General features: G+C 61.1%; 1 protein-coding gene and 1 long non-coding RNA gene across 2 annotated transcripts; both read right to left on the bottom strand.

Annotated features, from left to right (window-relative positions):
* Window positions 1-2,061: 2,061 nt before the first annotated feature.
* On the bottom strand, window positions 2,062-4,441 carry LOC132536603 (uncharacterized). Its single transcript, XR_009548109.1, has 3 exons — window positions 4,391-4,441; window positions 4,117-4,261; window positions 2,062-2,581 (listed from the first exon to the last, which is right to left on the bottom strand). It is a non-coding gene; the product is annotated as an uncharacterized LOC132536603 (long non-coding RNA).
* A 3,023-nt stretch (window positions 4,442-7,464) lies between these two features.
* LOC103118849 (legumain) lies at window positions 7,465-15,957 on the bottom strand (the record flags this gene model as incomplete). Its single annotated transcript, XM_060184686.1, has 8 exons — window positions 7,465-7,949; window positions 8,304-8,371; window positions 10,387-10,557; window positions 12,788-12,988; window positions 13,192-13,281; window positions 13,364-13,482; window positions 14,304-14,370; window positions 15,813-15,957. Coding segments are annotated over 8 exons (904 nt in total), but the record flags the coding sequence as incomplete, so codon positions are not given.
* Window positions 15,958-16,362: the final 405 nt, after the last annotated feature.

The following is a 16,362-nucleotide window of genomic DNA, read 5'->3' as shown; positions in this document are numbered from 1 at the left end:
GCGATGGCGTGTGGTCTCTGCGCCGGGGGGTCTCGGGGGTCTCCTCGCCGGGGGTCTCGGGAGTCTCTGCGCCGGGGTCTCCGCGCCCGGGGGTCTCTGCGCCGGGGTCTCCGCGCCGGGGGTCTCGGGGGTCTCCGCGCCGGGGGTCTCTGCGCGGGGGTCTCTGCGCCGGGGTCTCCGCGCCGGGGGTCTCGGGGGTCTCCGCGCCGGGGGTCTCGGGGGTCTCCGCGCCGGGGGTCTCGGGGGTCTCCGCGCCCGGGGTCTCTGCGCCGGGGGTCTCTGCGCCGGGGGTCTCTGCGCCGGGGTCTCCGCGCCGGGGGTCTCGGGGGTCTCCGCGCCGGGGTCTCCGCGCCCGGGGTCTCTGCGCCGGGGGTCTCTGCGCGGGGGTCTCTGCGCCGGGGTCTCCGCGCCGGGGGTCTCGGGGGTCTCTGCGCCGGGGGTCTCGGGAGTCTCTGCGCCGGGGGTCTCCGCGCCCGGGGGTCTCCGCGCCGGGGGGGTCTCCGCACTTTGCCGTCGGGGAGTCGCGCGCGCACGGGGTAGAAGCGTCTGTCCTGTCCTCTGTCCTGTCCGTCTCTCCACCTCCGAGGCTGAGCCGGAGGGACACCGCAGGTTGCCCGGGCCGCGCGGGCATCTCGCCAGCTCCGGCGCCACTGGCCCGGCTGCTGCTGCTTTCCTGAGACCCCCGCCCCCCGCCCGCCGACCCCTAACGCCCTGCCCGCAGTTGCTGGGGCGGCTCCTGCTCCAGCCCCACGCGCCTTTCTCCGCCATGTGCGGCTGCGACTGCCGCCTCGGGGCTGCCCTTCATTTAAAGCCTTGCTGGGCAGTCGGGCCGCAGCCGCTTGAGGGACCGGCGTGGGGATCCCGGTTCGAGCCCCGGAGTCCTTCCCAGGCGGTGAAGCAGGTCTGCAGGTGTCTGTCTCTCTCCCCCTGTCTTCCCCTCCTCTCTCCATTTCACTGTCCTATCCAACGACATCAATAACAAGGACAACAAAAGGGAATAAATACTTTAAAGAAGCCTTCCCTCCCTGATGAATAAAGACACTGCATTGCCTCGATCTCAGTCACCCGCTTATCCTGGGAGGAGGGAGGCCGGCTTCACGGGCGGGTAACAGACGACCAGGGACTCATGGCTGAGCTGTAGGCAGCATCTCTTTATTCATGCAGGACGCAGCACAATCTATACCAAGCTAAGCTAAACTAACTACTACAAACAATCTTGCTTATAAATATACTAGCCCAGTAGGGTGGGAACAGGATGCCACACAGAGAGGGTGGAGAGAAAAGTGACTGGTGAGAATCAGTGTGACAAGGAGAGGGGGCGGAGCAGGCGAGAATTCTACCACTGAACCACCCATGCCCTGGAGGGAGGGTGGTGCTTGTTAACAGCGGTTATGTAAATAGAATAGTGTTAAGCAGGGGGGGATTAAACTAATGAAACAGAAGGGGTTTTTAGAAGCAGACCAACAGCCAGCCCCGTGTTTCAAAGCACCTCAAAAGCCTCGAGGGCTGGTGACACCTGGTTGAGTGCACAAGGACCCAGGTTCAAGCCCCTGGACCCACCCGCAGGGGGGAAAGCCTCACAAGTCGTGAAGCAGGGCTGCAGGCGTCTCTGTCTCCCTCTTCATTTAATTTTTTGCTGTTTCTAATAACATAATTTTAAAAGACTATATTCCCTTTTGTTGCCCATGTTTTATTTTTGTAGTTATTGTTGGGTAGGACAGAGATGGGGAGAGAAAGACACCTGCTTCTCTACTTGTGAAGTGACTCCCCTGCAGGTGGGGAGCCGGGGGCTCGAAAAAAACTTTAATTTAAAAAGGCATGCTCAGATTTTCTTTGATGAAAACTAACAGCTGAAAACTTTCAGTGACGTTGGGTTTGGTAAATATAAGACGACCCAGTTCTTTAAAATGAGCGATTGTAACAGACGAAGGCTCATCCACACGGCCCCAGACGTGTGACATGGGTGGCCACCAGGAAAACACGTGGGACGGGGTGACGCAGGTGGTTGGGGTGGTAGCACAGCGGGTTAAGCGCAGGTGGCGGACCAGCGTAAGGATCCCAGTTGAGCCCCCGGCTCCCCACCTGCAGGGGAGTCGCTTCACAGGCAGTGAAGCAGGTCTGCAGGTGTCTGTCTCTCCCCCTCTCTGTCTTCCCCTCCTCTCTCCATTTCTCTCTGTCCTATCCAATAACAATGACACCAGTAACAACAATAAAGCAACAAGGGCAACAAAAAGGAATAAGTACTTTTGAAAAAATAAATAAAAATAGGCACTGCCGCCTCAAGTGTGGGCCACAGAGTGCTGGCAGGGGCTGGTTCAGTTAGGATGTGAGCCCCCCAAGGCCTGTCATCTTCACAACAGCTTGACTGGCACTTGTCGAGACCCGCAGAGAAGCCAGGCGTCCGATGCGTCTGCCCGCAGCCGGTCACCCGGACCCCGCGCTGAGGGGACGGCGCCCTAGGAACCGGCTGCGCCGCCCTGCACCAGGTGTGTGTTGCAGGTAGAAAGGAATCTGGACCCACTTCAGCTGGAAACTACTCAGCAGCAGTAAGGAAGAACATGGTCGACGCAGAGAAAAGTGTCTAAAGGAAAAACAAAAACGCCAGTTGTCACTTTCCCTCAAATGCTGGGCAGATGGGCAGGCAGAGGAGCCACCCCAGAGCCCCGCTGAGCCAGGCTGGTGGTGCTGGGACCGAGCCTGGGACCTCAGAGCCTCAGGCAGGAGAGACTTTTTGTGTATATTATTATTACTTCCCAGAGCCCTGCTGAGCTCAGGCTGATGGTGCTGGGACCTGAGCCTCAGGCAGGAGTTATCTAAGAACCCTTGTGCTGTCTCCCCAGCCCTTTTTATTTTTAATGAGTGAAAGATACAGAGAGCACTGAGCTCTGCCTGACGGTGGTGCTGGGGACCAACCTGGGGCCTCAGATCCTCAGGCAGGAGAGCCTGTGTGCAGATTATTATTGTTGTTATTTTCCCAGAGCCTCAGGCAGGACCCCTGCTGCCCCCAGCCCCGTTGTCCCTCACGGCTGAGTCTACATCCATGGTGTCTACACCGCAGCCCTACCGCTCACCGTGCGGGTGTCTGGCGTGGCCCTGGGTGTGGGGCCTGGCGCCTCTGAAGCCTGGAAGAGAAGCGCCGTCCGCGTCCCGCCTCCGAGGGGGCTTCCCGGGCCGACACCTGCCCTTCCGACGGGGGCGTCCTCCGGGTGCAGCCGGACTCCAGTCCCTCGGCCTGCGTGTCCGTGCTGCGGGATCCCCTTTGGGCGCTTTTGCTCTGGTTTCCGAGTGTTCAGCCTGAGTCCCCGCAGCCTGCCGCGGGCCGCCAACCTCACACCTCACACCATGCCTGGGACCCGCCGGTTGCCGCTCCTGCTCCTTCCCAGCGGGCAGCACCGCGCCGCGTGGCGCCTGGCCTGCGGGTCTGCGCGGGTCTGGGTCTCTGCGGGTCTGGGTCTCCGAGGGTCTGGGTCTCCGCGGGTCTGGGTCTGGGTCTCCCCGGGTCTGGGTCTCTGCGGGTCTGGGTCTGGGTCTCCGCGGGTCTGGGTCTCCGAGGGTCTGGGTCTCCCCGGGTCTGGGTCTCCGAGGGTCTGGGTCTCCGAGGGTCTGGGTCTGGGTCTCCGAGGGTCTGGGTCTCCGCGGGTCTGGGTCTGGCTCTCCCCGGGTCTGGGTCTCTGCGGGTCTGGGTCTCCGCGGGTCTGGGTCTCCGAGGGTCTGGGTCTCCCCGGGTCTGGGTCTCCGAGGGTCTGGGTCTCCGAGGGTCTGGGTCTGGGTCTCCGAGGGTCTGGGTCTCCGCGGGTCTGGGTCTGGCTCTCCCCGGGTCTGGGTCTCTGCGGGTCTGGGTCTCCGCGGGTCTGGGTCTCCCCGGGTCTGGGTCTCTGCGGGTCTGGGTCTCCGAGGGTCTGGGTCTCCGCGGGTCTGGGTCTGGGTTTCCCCGGGTCTGGGTCTCCGAGGGTATGGGTCTCTGCGGGTCTGGGTCTCCGCGGGTCTGGATCTCTGCGGGTCTGGGTCTGGGTTTTTGCGGGCCGGCCGGCAGGCTCCAGCTCTCAGTGAGCTGACGGACAGGTGTGCAAAGGGCTCTGAGGACCCAGCTGGAGACGCCCGGGCTGTGGGGCTCACCTGGGGAAGGGCTCCCAGCTGGGTCTGCGCTGCGCCCCGCCCGGGCGGCAAGGACACGGGGAGGAGGCCCGCCGCCCCACAGGGTTTCTCCCTCCGGGGAGCGGCCACCACGCCGGGCAGCGCGGACGCCAGGGCACAGGGCCTTCTGGGGCCAGGCTGCTGGGGCAGGACGGGACGGGACGGGCGTCCTGGGGCAGGGCCCACTGTGCAGACAGACGGCCCACAACCGCCAGCCTGTCTCCTCCGCGCGGACTCCAGGGTCCTCGCCTGCGACCGACCTGCCGTGTCCTGTGGGCCTGAAACGCGCCCGCGCGTGGAGAGTCCTAGTGACTCAGGACACGGCCCGGGCTCGAGCACCCACTCGCACCGCAGTGTGCAGCAGGGCTGCAGGTGTCTGTCCCACTCTCGCCCTGCCCTGCTCGACTGCTTTTGGTCCTTCCCAATAAAATAAAGTGAAATGAAGAAAAAGGCCACCAGGGGAGCCGGTGCTGGAGCACCTGGTTGAGTGATGTTACGGTGCTCAAGGCCCTGGGTTCAAGCCCCCGGCCCGCACCTGCAGGGGGAAAGCTTCACAAGCGGTGAAGCAGGGCTGCAGGAGTCTCTGTCAACCCCTTCCCTCTCAATTTCTGACTGTCTTTATCTAGTAAACAAAGACAATAAAAAACAAAGGCCACCGGGAGTGCTGGTGGTTTCATGATGCTCGCAGAGTCCCAGTGATGACCTCGGCTGCAGTAATTAAAGAACATAAAGTGAGGGGCCGGGCGGTAGCGCAGCGGGTTAATCTCACGTGGTGCCAAGCGCAAGGACCGGCGTTAGGATCCCGGTTGGAGCCCCCGGCTTCCACCTGCAGGGGAGTCGCTTCCCAGGCGAAGCAGGTCTGCAGGTGTCTGTCTTTCTCTCCCCCTCTGTCTTCCCCTCCTCTCTCCATTTCTGTCCTATCCCACAACGACAATAACTACAACAATAAAACAACTAGGGCAACAAAAGGGAACATTAAAATATATATATATATTCCCTTTTTAAAAATATTTATTTCCTTTTGTTGCCCTTGTTTTATTGTTGTTGGATAGGACAGAAATGGAGAAAGAAGGGAAAGACAGAGGGGGAGAGAAAGACAGACACCTGCAGACCTGCTTCACCACCTGTGAAGCGACTCCCCTGCAGGTGGGGAGCCGGGGGCTTTAAATGGGATCATTGAGCTGGTCCTTGCGCTTTGCACCATCTGCACTTAACCCGCTGTGCTGAGTGACTCCCCACCTCCCTTTTTTTTTTCCAGATGTAGTTAAATCTTGGTGCCACCAAGTTGTTTTCGTTTTTGTTTTATCAGAGCCCTGCTCAGCTCTGGCTGATGGTGCTGGGGGTTGAACCTGGGACTTTGGAGCCCCAGGCAGGAGCGTCTGTTTGCATAACCACTGTGCTATCTACCCCCACCCAATGTGCCTAGAAAGGGCAATGGTGACGTATGTGCTTGAGGCAGCCCGGCCAGCTGTCTGGTTACTTGTAAAATGTGCTTGGGCTGATTTCTGTGCTTGGAGGCTGGATGTTTGTGCTGATAGGTGGACTTGTTTTTCTGGAGAATTCAGACACTGGTGCTGGAGCCTCACCCGGATCCCAGTCACCGAACCTCTTGACCTGAGCGCACACACGTGTGTGCCGGTACGTGACAGACGCGCCAGTGCTGGCGGTGACGTGCAAGGCCACGGCTTAGGGCTGGGGAGACAGGCCAGGTCTCAGGCTTGGCTCAAGGCCCCAGCAACAGCCAGAGCTGAGCGGTGCTGACAGAATGGATGGAAGGGGGGCCGGGTGGTGGTGCACCTGGTTAAGCGCATTACAGTGCACAAGGACTCAGGTTCAAGTCCCTGGTCCCCACCTGCAGGGGGGGAAGCTTCAATCGGTGAAGCAGGGCTGCAGGTGTCTCTATCCCTCTCTGTCTCCCCTCCCTTCTCAATTTCTGTCTCTACTCAATAATAAATAAAACTTTAAAAAGATGGATGGAAGGAATGAGGGATGGAAGGAAAGGATGGAGGGAGGGAAAGAAGTGGCTTTTTACAAAGGGTGGAGAGTCTCTTCCCTGGGGGCCTCTGAAGCCTGAAACTGCCCTTTACTAAGGAGAAACAAAACCGCCACGTTCAGCTCCAGAGCCGCGGCCGGGCCAGGAGCTTCTGTCCCCAGCAAGGACAGGGGGCTGCTCACGTGGGCAGGCAGCAGTTCCACCCGACAGAGGGACCGGCTTCCTACCCCTGAGTCTGAGGGCTCCCGAGACACCCCTTCAGAGCCCTCCTCTGCGGGCTAGGACGCGGCAAGGCCGGGGGCTGCTGAGTGGCGGGCACACCGGCTCCGGGGGCTGGAAGCCCGAGCTCCCCCATCTGCGGCGCGGTCAGCACGGTGGAGCCAGGCAGACTTGCCACACAGAAGCGGGGAGTGCTGTGGGCCTCCAGCCTCTCTGGCTCCATCACATTTAAAGCCATTTTCCTGAAGTGTAGTTCCGGCCACACGCTCCCGCCTCCCAGGTGCCATTCCGTGGTTCTTGGCAGATCCTGTTGCAGGACGGTGACCACCACCAGAGTGAGGACGCTTTTACTCCCCCCAAACCCTCCCGGTATCAGCAGCGCCGTCTCCCCAACCCCTGGGACCCCCGGTCTGCTTCCTGTTTCTGCCGACTCGCCCATTCAGGACACGGACCACCAGCGCGACCCTGACACGCGGGCCTTCGCTGACTGGCTTCACGCCCGACGTCTCTGTTCTCTCCAATCAGCGATGCTCACCGGCCCATCCCGCGGCCTCTCTGCGGGCCACACGCCAAGGGAAACTGAGCCAGGTGTGCCCTGGAGGAGCTGAGACAGACAGACAGACACAGACACAGATACACACACACACACACACACACACACACACGCTGTCAGAAGCAGCAGCCCGACACAAGCTGGAAGGGATGTAAAGAAAATGCAGATGAGAAGACAGGGAGGGAGGGAGAGAAGGAGGGGAGAGAGGGAGGGTGGTCCGGGAGGTGGCGCAGTGGATAAAGCACTGGACTCTCAAGCTTGAGGTCCCGAGTTCAATCTCCGGCCGCACATGTACCTCGGTGACGCCTGGTTGTTTCTCTCTCTCCTATCCTTCCTCTTCCTCATGAATAAATAAATGATATCTTTAAGAGAGAGAGACTGGGGGGACTTTCAGTGTGTGGGCGGGGCTGAAGCTCTGAGGAAGAGGGGCCTTCCAAGCCCTCCGCGAGGGTCCGCAGGACGACGGGCCCAGGAGGCCGCAGGTGCCAGGTGTGCGGAGGAGCAGAGGGGGTGCAGGGGGGTGTGCGGACAGGACCCCGCAGGGGCAGGAACACGGCAGTGAGGCGGGGCCAAGACGGCCCCTGGGGTCCGGCTACTCGCCTTTATGCCTTTATTGGTTTCTAGAACAGTCCGTGCCTGCGGAGTGAGTACAGGAGCAATCCAGGGCAGGATCCTTGGAAAATCACCTCCACTGGGGCCGTCCCCCCCCCCCCCTCAGGAGCTGCTCTGAGGACGGACAGGCCAGCGCCCGGGATCCCAGGCTCCCACTGGCTACGCACGCCAGGCACTTCCTGCTGCTCGCGGTGAACGGACAGAAGAAACCCTCCTCAGCTGAGACGCTTCTCCCAGCTCAGCGCTGTCGGCCCCCCAGCCCCGCGCTGCTCCAAGCACCAGGAAGCAGGAGACTGGCGAAGGCTGGCACGCGCTGGCGGGAGGGCACGGACCACACTCCCCAGGAGGGCGGGGGCCCGCGTCCACACGTGCAGAGGCAGGGCAGGCAGGGCGGCTCAGTAGTAGCCGAGGCACACCTTGTCCATGGACAGCTTGATCCTGCAGGAAACAGGAAGGAGGTGCTGGCCCAGGGCAACGCAGGCAGGAGCCAGAGTGGCGAGAACCAGCAGGAGCGGGTTGTGGGTTGTGTCAGGCGCCCCCAGAGGAGAGCCAGAGGCACCGCCACACCCCCGCCCCTCCCGTGGCAGCAAGGACCCTGGTCTCCGAGGGCCTGGTCGCTTCTCCCCAGAGCCACGATTCCATGGCTCCGGGACCTTGTCCATTTAGACAGAGACAGACAGGGAGACACATGGCACCAGAGCCCACGTGGTGCTGGGCTGGCGCCGGGCGGGCAGCAACGCCGCAAGCCGACCCGGCGGGCTCTCGCGCCCATGCGGGCCTGTGCCCACTCACCTGTCGGGCGGGTAGGGCTCTTCGCAGAGGTTGGCCAGCACGTACAGGTGCCGCAGGGCGTCCTCGTACTGGGGAGACAGAGCAGAAGAGACGCTGGGCCTCGCGGCACCTCACGGGCTGCATGCACCGGAACCCCGACTTCCCACCGGGGCCTTGGCCCTCCTGATCCTCTCACCCAGGAGAAGCGCAGCCGTGCCGGGCCTGGGGGTGCGGGCCTGGGGTCCTCGGGGTCAGGAGCCGTGCCCCACGCCCTGAAAGCACCTGGGACCCTCCAGGCCACCCCGCTTTCTGCCTCTGGAAGCCTCACTCTGAGGGGGAGGCGCTAAGTCAGGCTCACAGAGCCGGCTCTCCCTCTGGGCGGCACCACTGCTTGAGACTTCTCCCTTCAGGGCCAGAGCCGCAGCTGGAGCGCCCCGTGGCTGCCCCATGTGGTGCCGGGGCTTGGGTATGCACCCTACCTGGTGCGCTCTCTCTCCAGCTAGGACTGGGCGCCTTTCACTGAAAATGAAAGACTTCAAGGGGGACCTGAGAACAGGTGCAGGACAAGGCAGACTTGGGGTGTCTCCAGAGCACAAAGGCAAGAGCAGAGGAGGTGGCACTGCGGTACAGCTTTGGATTTGCAAGCGTGAGGTCCCAAGTTCAACTCCCAGCACCACACAGAACACTTTCTCTCTCCTGGTTCATTAGACAAATGGCTTTCTAAAAGTGGGCTGAGGAGGCGGCGACTCAGTACAACTGCACGTGTGTGAGGCTGTGGCTCCTCCTCCAGCAAAAGGATGAGGGGGGAAAGGGAGAGAAGGAGGGAGGATGGGAGGGAGGGAGGGAGGGGGAGGGGGGCAGGTGGTGGCGCACATGGTTGAGCACACATTACAGTGTACAAGGACCCAGGTTCTTAAAAGGCTTAACAATTTTAAAAAGAAAGGAAAAGAAAGGGGGTCGGGTGGTGGCACAGCGGGTTAAGCACACACGGTACAAAGCGCAAGGACCGGCGTAAGGATCCTGGTTCGAGCCCCGGGCTCTCTACCCTTAGGGGAGTCGCTTCACAGGCGGTGAAGCAGGTCTGCAGGTGTCTTTCTCTCCCCCTCTGTCTTCCCCTCCTCTCTCCATTTCTCTCTGTCCTATCCAACAATGAATGACATCAACAATAACAATAATAACCACAACAAGGCTACAAAAACAAGGGCAACAAAAGGGGGAAAAAATGGCCTCCAGGAGCAGTGGATTCATGGTGCAGGCACTGAGCCCAGCAATAGCGCTAGAGGCAAAAAAAAAAAAAAAAAGGAAAGAGAGAATAAGAACGGAAGGAAAGAGAGAACAGAGGGGAGGGGGGAGTTAGGCAGTAGTGCAGCGGGTTAAGCGCAGGTGGCGCAAAGCACAAGGACCGGTGTCAGGATCCCAGTTCGAGCCCCCGGCTCCCCACCTGCAGGGGGAGTCGCTTCACAAGCAGTGAAGCAGGTCTGCAGGTGTCTGTCTTTCTCTCCCCCTCTGTCTTCCCCTCCTCTCTCCATTTCTCTGTCTTATCCAACAACATCAATAATAACTACAACAATAAAACAACAAGGGCAACAAAAGGGAATAGATAACTGTAAAGAAAAAAAAAAGAACAGAGGGGAGACGGAGAGCAGGCGGGGAGGATGCAGGAAGGGCGGCTGCGGGCAGGACTTGGCCTCCGGGCTCCAGCCCCGAGCTCCTCTGGGAGCCAAGCCTCGCACTTGCTGCTCAGAGGGCTCCTCCCACTCTGCCACCGCAGGTGTTTCTGTGAGGGCAAGGAGCCGCCTGACGCCTGAGGAGAAGCCAGAGCAAGGCCCCAATGGACACACAGCTGAGTGGCCGCCGAGGGTGGGAGGAGGGCCGGTGACGGCGCAGAGCCCGGCGACTCTTCCCACTCACGTGGCGAACGGCAGCCAGCCCTGGCCACCGGGTACCCGAGCGCGCCTGGGGCTGCCACCCGGGAGGCGGTGCAGTGGGCGAAGTCTGGACCCTCCGGCACGAGGCCCCGGGTTCAACCCCCGGCAACGCAGGTCTTCCGGAGACGGAGCTGATGTCACTGTGGGGGAGCCGGGAAGGGTGGGCCTGGGCTCACCATGGGAGAGTGCCAGTTGAAGCAGTGTGCCCGGAAGTGTGCCACGGCCGCCTGGTAGCACTCGTGGGCCGTGAGCACGGCTCTGGAGGACAGCAGCCGGTCCGCGTCCTCCTGGGAGGGTGCCATCACGGACACGATCTTCTGCACGGACTTCTCGATGAGGTGCCTTGCCTGTGAGGAGACGAGGAGACGCAGCCCTTGGCACGGCACCCCCCTCGGCCCCCGGCCCCGAGTCAGGCCCGCAACACTCCCGCAGCAGCGCGGCCGGGGGTCTGAGGACACCTGGCGAGGCAGGGCCTCCAGGCGAGGCGCCCCGGCAGAGCTGCCCCCGGCACGGGGCCGCCTGTGGCCAGGCACCACGGGCGGGACCGGCCACCTCCCGGGTGCTGAGAACGGGCACCGAGGGGCCACGGCCACGAGGGTGACTGAAGCCGCGCGGGTCCCGCACTCACACCCGTCGGGCTCGTCCGCTCCGGCCCCTTGCAGTGGGCGACACTGCAGCTCTCACCGGCCCGCCACAGGGACCCCCAGAGCGCCCGGAGGCGGGCAGAGCCTCAGCTGTGTGCCACGGCGGGCGGGAGGCAAGCCTGCGGGGGCTTTCATTTTAGGAAAGTTTCCTTTAAGAAAAAAATCAAAAGTGAGCAGGTGGCTCCAAGTATGAACACCTGAGTTGGGGGAGGAGGGAGGCTGGCTGGGAAGGAAAGCGACAGTCACACGGGCTGGGCTTGTTCCTGCTATTTCCGGAGGAGTCGCTGTGTTCACAATCTGAGAGCTGGCTCCTGCTGAGTGTCAGAAGCTCTGGGACATGGAGGGCGCACCTGGCTGGACACACCTGTTCCCAGGCACAAAGAGCTGGGTTCGAGCCCCCGTCCCCACCGGCAGGGGAAAGCTTTACGAGTGAAGCAGGGCTGCAGGTGTCTCTCTGTCTCTTCCCCTCTCTCGATTTCCTGCTGTCTCTGTCCAGTAAATAGGCAATGAGAGAGAAATGGAGTCTTCTGAGACTGAAATGGATGGATGGATGGGTAGATGGATGGGTGGGAGGGTGGATGGCTGGCTGGCTGGATGACTGGGTGGGTGGATAGATGGATGGACAGATGGATGGGTGGGTGAGTGGGTGGATGCAGGGCTCAGTGTGTGACACCAGCCTGCACTAGGCCCTGGCTGATATGCCAGGGGAGGGCCTGACTAGGTGACTAGACACTGATCTGGAGTAGACTGCAAAGACCTTCCTCATATTCCTACAAAGTCAGGCCGTGCAGAGCAGAGCTGGCCGGGGAGGGACAGTCCCGGCGCCCCAGCAGCCACAGAGCTGGCGTCTGAGAAGGGAGACCTGACACGGAACCGGCTCGAGACTGGCACAGTTCATGCGCTCCAGGGGCGCGTTCCCAGCCGCCACTGCGGCTCCCTAAGCCAGGTGTTCTGTTTTGTTTCACAGTTCTTAAAAATTAGAAGTTCCAAGAAGGATGACAGAGGACCTAGTGGGGGCTGTATTGTTATGTGGAAAACTGGGAAATGTTATGCATGGACAAACTATTGTATTTACTGTTGAATGTAAAACATTAATTCCCCCAATAAAGAAAATTAAAAACAAAAAACAAACAAAATTAGAAGCAGATGCTCAGCTAGTTAGAAATGTTAGAACGGTATGGAATTGTACCACTGGTCTGTCTCTCTCTATCTCCCTCTCATTAAAATAAACCAAACAAAATATATTAAAAAAAAAAAAAAAGAAGAAGGGGGGAGGTTCAGCTCCTGGAACATGATGGCAGAGAAGGACCTAGAAGGGGCTGAATTGTTTTGTGGAAAACTGAGAGATGTTACACATGTACAAACTACTGTAGACTGTAAACCATTAATCACCCCCAAATAAAGAAAAATTAAAAACGGGGGGGGGGGGGCGCGGTAGTATAGCGGGTTAAGCACAGATGGCGTGAAAACACAAGGATCCTGGTTCGAACCCCCGGCTCCCCAACTGCAGGGGGATCGCTTCACGGGCAGTGACCTCACCTGCAGACCAGTGGCCTCACCTGCAGACACCCATGACCTCACCTGCAGACGCCCGTGGCCTCCCCTGCAGACACCCATGGCCTCCCCTGCAGACACCCATGGCCTCCCCTGCAGACACCCGTGGCCTCCCCTGCAGACGCCCATGGCCTCCCCTGCAGACGCCCGTGGCCTCCCCTGCAGACACCCATGGCCTCCCCTGCAGACGCCCATGGCCTCCCCTGCAGACACCCATGGCCTCACCTGCAGACGCCCATGGCCTCCCCTGCAGACGCCCGTGGCCTCCCCTGCAGACACCCATGGCCTCACCTGCAGACGCCCATGGCCTCCCCTGCAGACGCCCGTGGCCTCCCCTGCAGACACCCATGGCCTCACCTGCAGACGCCCATGGCCTCACCTCCAGATGCCGGTGGAGCTCCTCCACCAGGCGCCGGGACTCCTGCAGGTCGTTGGTGGCCATCAGCTTCCTCTTGAGGATCGTGAGGGGCACGTCGCGGCTCGGCGTGAGGTCCAGCCGCTGGACGGGAGGCAGGGACAGGGGAGCGCTGGCCTTGTGCTTCACGCCCTGGAACTGCATCAGCTTCATGGTGGAGATGGACTGTGGGGAGGGAGGAGGAGCACCGAGTGAAGGAGCTCCCGGCAGGGCACAGCCGTGACTGCGGGCGGCCCAGAGGCAGACGCTCTCCCTGGACGGGGACCAGGAGGGCCGAGGGGCGGAGCCCAGAGCCGGAGCCCAGGTCCGTGGGCGGCAGAGCTCACGCTGGCCCTCGGCCCTCCCCCCCGGGCCTCCGCCGGGCCCACCTTGTTCCCGTACTGCATGACGTGGCTGGTGTTGGTGTGCGCCTTCACCAGCTGGTACTGCCTGTGCAGCGTCTCCTTTGCCAAGTCCTCCTGCGGGCACAAGCAGCAAGGTCGTCGGCGAGCCTCCGCCGTCGGCCTCCCGCGGGACCGGGCAGGGCCCTCAGGAGCTCACCACGTCCGAGTCCTCCATCCAGTTGACGCTGTACCAGTCCCCCAGGTAGGTGGACCTCTTCTCGTCGTAGTAGCAGGCGTAAGATGACTCTCTGGGGTTGGCGGCCGTGGTGGCATAAACTAGGGAGAAGAGGCATCTCTCCGGGCCGGCCCGCTGCGCTTCCCCCCAGCCCGCGTCTTCCCTGCTCAGGCGCAGCTGCCCCCGGCCCGGGAGGGCGGAGAGGCCCTGCGGCCCCAGCCCCTGCCATCGGGTGGCAAGTACTCAGGAGGTTTATCCATCTACTGTGATATCTGATTCTTTACTGGGCAGAGACAGCGAGACTGAGACGGAGCCGCCTGCAGCCCTGCTTCCCTGCTCATGAACTTCCCTCCTGCGGGCGGAGGGCACAGGCTTCCACCCGGGTCGGTGAGCCTTTGGACAAGTGCGCCAGCAGCGGCCCTATCTGTGGAGGAGAGAGCTTCGCCACGGGCGGCAGCCGGCGGGCTTCCCAGGGCCACTCTGGGCAAAGCTCTGGGCAAAGCTGGGGCGCGCGTGTGAGCCCCAGCCCCAGCCCCGGGCCGGGATCTCTGCGCTCAGGCGCACAGGCGCTAACGCTTCCTGCCTCAGCTACCGCAGGCTCACCACTGGGCTGCGGGAACGTGGCCGCTGAAAACCTGCCCTCACGTTCGCGGTGGGGTAGCTGAGGGCCGAGAGGGCATCAGGAGAAGGACTGACACCGGCTGGGGCTGCCTCAGAACCCGGGGCTCCCTGACCACTAGGCCTCCCAGGACTAGACACGCCCAGTGTATCTCCCCGCCTTTCTCAACCCTTCTTCTCTGGGGACCACAGGACTGTCGGCTCTGACGACCGGCGATGCTATGCAAATCCCATGCTATGATTTCCCTGGCCCCCCACCCCTGCCCAGCTTCTGTGGCGCCGACCCTGCCCCTAGGCCGCGTACCATTGATGTCGGGGGACAGGTGCCTCATCATGGAGCCGGACTCACAGGCTTCGATGTACCACACCATCTGGGAGGCAAGCACACGGGTGGGCTCTCACCTGGACACCCTCCTTAGGCCCCGCCTGCTCTGGGCGCAGGGGCCCGGACTCGTGCCCCCACTGAGCCGCCCTGTCCCTGGCCCATTGGCCTCCGTGTTCTTGGCTGGGGCTGAGGCGCGAGCCCGGGGCCTTACCCGGGCCGCCCCTTGCTGTGCCCCAGCCGCGTCCCCAGCCGCGGGCCTACTGTCAGGAGTGTTCGCGTTCGCTCCTGGAAGGCATCTCTGCCGTAAGGGGCTACTGTCACAGCAGCCAGGACTCCTGCGTATTCACCAGCACTCGGAGAAAAGGGTCCACCGAGGAAATAAAGCAGAGAAAAATAGTCACGGCAAATGCCAGAGAGAAAAAGAGTCTCGGAGGATCCATGGAGAAAAAGAGAGTCAGGCGGAGGTAGGCAGCATAAGGGCTCTGTAAAGAGGCTCCAAAGTCCCAGGTTCAATCTACCCTGCACCCCCATAAGCCAGAGCTGAGCAGGGCTCTGGTGAGAGACAGAGAGAGAGAGAGTCACAGAGGATGCCAGAGAGAAACAGAGTCACGGAGGATGCCAGAGCTGAGCAGGGCTCTGGTGAGAGACAGAGAGAGAGAGAGAGAGTCACAGAGGATGCCAGAGAGAAACAGAGTCACGGAGGATGCCAGAGCTGAGCAGGGCTCTGGTGAGAGACAGAGAGAGAGAGAGAGAGTCACAGAGGATGCCAGAGAGAAACAGAGTCACGGAGGATGCCAGAGCTGAGCAGGGCTCTGGTGAGAGAGAGAGAGAGTCACAGAGGATGCCAGAGAGAAACAGAGTCACGGAGGATGCCAGAGCTGAACAGGGCTCTGGTGAGAGAGAGAGAGAGAGAGAGTCACAGAGGATGCCAGAGAGAAACAGAGTTACGGAGGATGCCAGAGCTGAACAGGGCTCTGGTGAGAGAGAGAGAGAGAGTCACGGAGGATGCCAGAGAAGCGGAGAAGTGCGGGCTACCCAGGGGGATGTCAGAACAGGCACCGGCCGTGTAACTGTCACACACACCCACGGGCACCACTTGCTGCTGCCACGTGTGGCCTGAGCCGTGGCTCCCGCAAAGGCGCTGGGTGAACAGGGCAAAGCTGTCAGGGGTCGGACTGTGGGGGTGGGGCCCACACACCAGCTATGAACGACCCTGAGGGTGGGCAAGTAGCACAGCGGTGCCGCTAAGAGGCCCTCACGCCCGCCCGCCCGCCACCCGAGGCTCCAGGTTCAATGCCCCGCAGCTCCATGAGCCGCAGCTGAGCAGTGCTCTGGGGAAACAAGCCCACTGAAGGGCCCACGCCTCCAATGAGCGGCCGAGCGGCCGGGGCGCTGCAGGCACTGAAGACCCGTCCTGGGAAAGCACAGACACGGCAAGAACCCCCCTCGCGGACGAGCCCGCCCAGCAAGCCCACGCGCTGGCCGCACCTTCTGGAACATTCTGTGGTCGTGCATGTACTGGATGGTCTCGTTCAGGTCCTTCACGTGGAGCTGGAAGGCGAGAGTATGGGCGTCAGAGCCCGCGCACGAGGCGACAGCCCGCAAGACCCTGGCCACAGAGGGCTGACTTTTTCTTTAAATAGATTTTCTTTATTCTGTTTATTTTTAACATACGTATATTCATTTGTTCATTTATTTATTTACTACTAGGTCAATTCTGATCAATTCTGGCTTTTGGTGGTGCAGGGGATTGAACCTGGGACTTGGGAGCCTCGGTCATGAACGTGTTTGCATAGCCATTATGCTGTCTCCTCCTGCCCACTAGCTCTTACCTGCAGAGATATTCACGGTGAATAGACGGGGAGACAGTAGCATGGTTCTGCAAGCCTCTCCTGCCTGAGGCTCTGAGCTCTCCCTCTCTCACTGTATCTTTTCATCTCGCTGATAAAAATAAATTTTAAATAAAATTTTAATAATAAAACTAATAAAATTTCCATGATGAGCAGTGCCAAGAAAATGCTCCTTGTGTGGATTTCTC

This window comes from Erinaceus europaeus, unplaced genomic scaffold (assembly GCF_950295315.1).
Source record: "Erinaceus europaeus unplaced genomic scaffold, mEriEur2.1 scaffold_900, whole genome shotgun sequence".
In the NCBI taxonomy this organism is placed as follows: domain Eukaryota; kingdom Metazoa; phylum Chordata; class Mammalia; order Eulipotyphla; family Erinaceidae; genus Erinaceus; species Erinaceus europaeus.
This window is presented reverse-complemented; position numbering and strand designations above follow the sequence as displayed.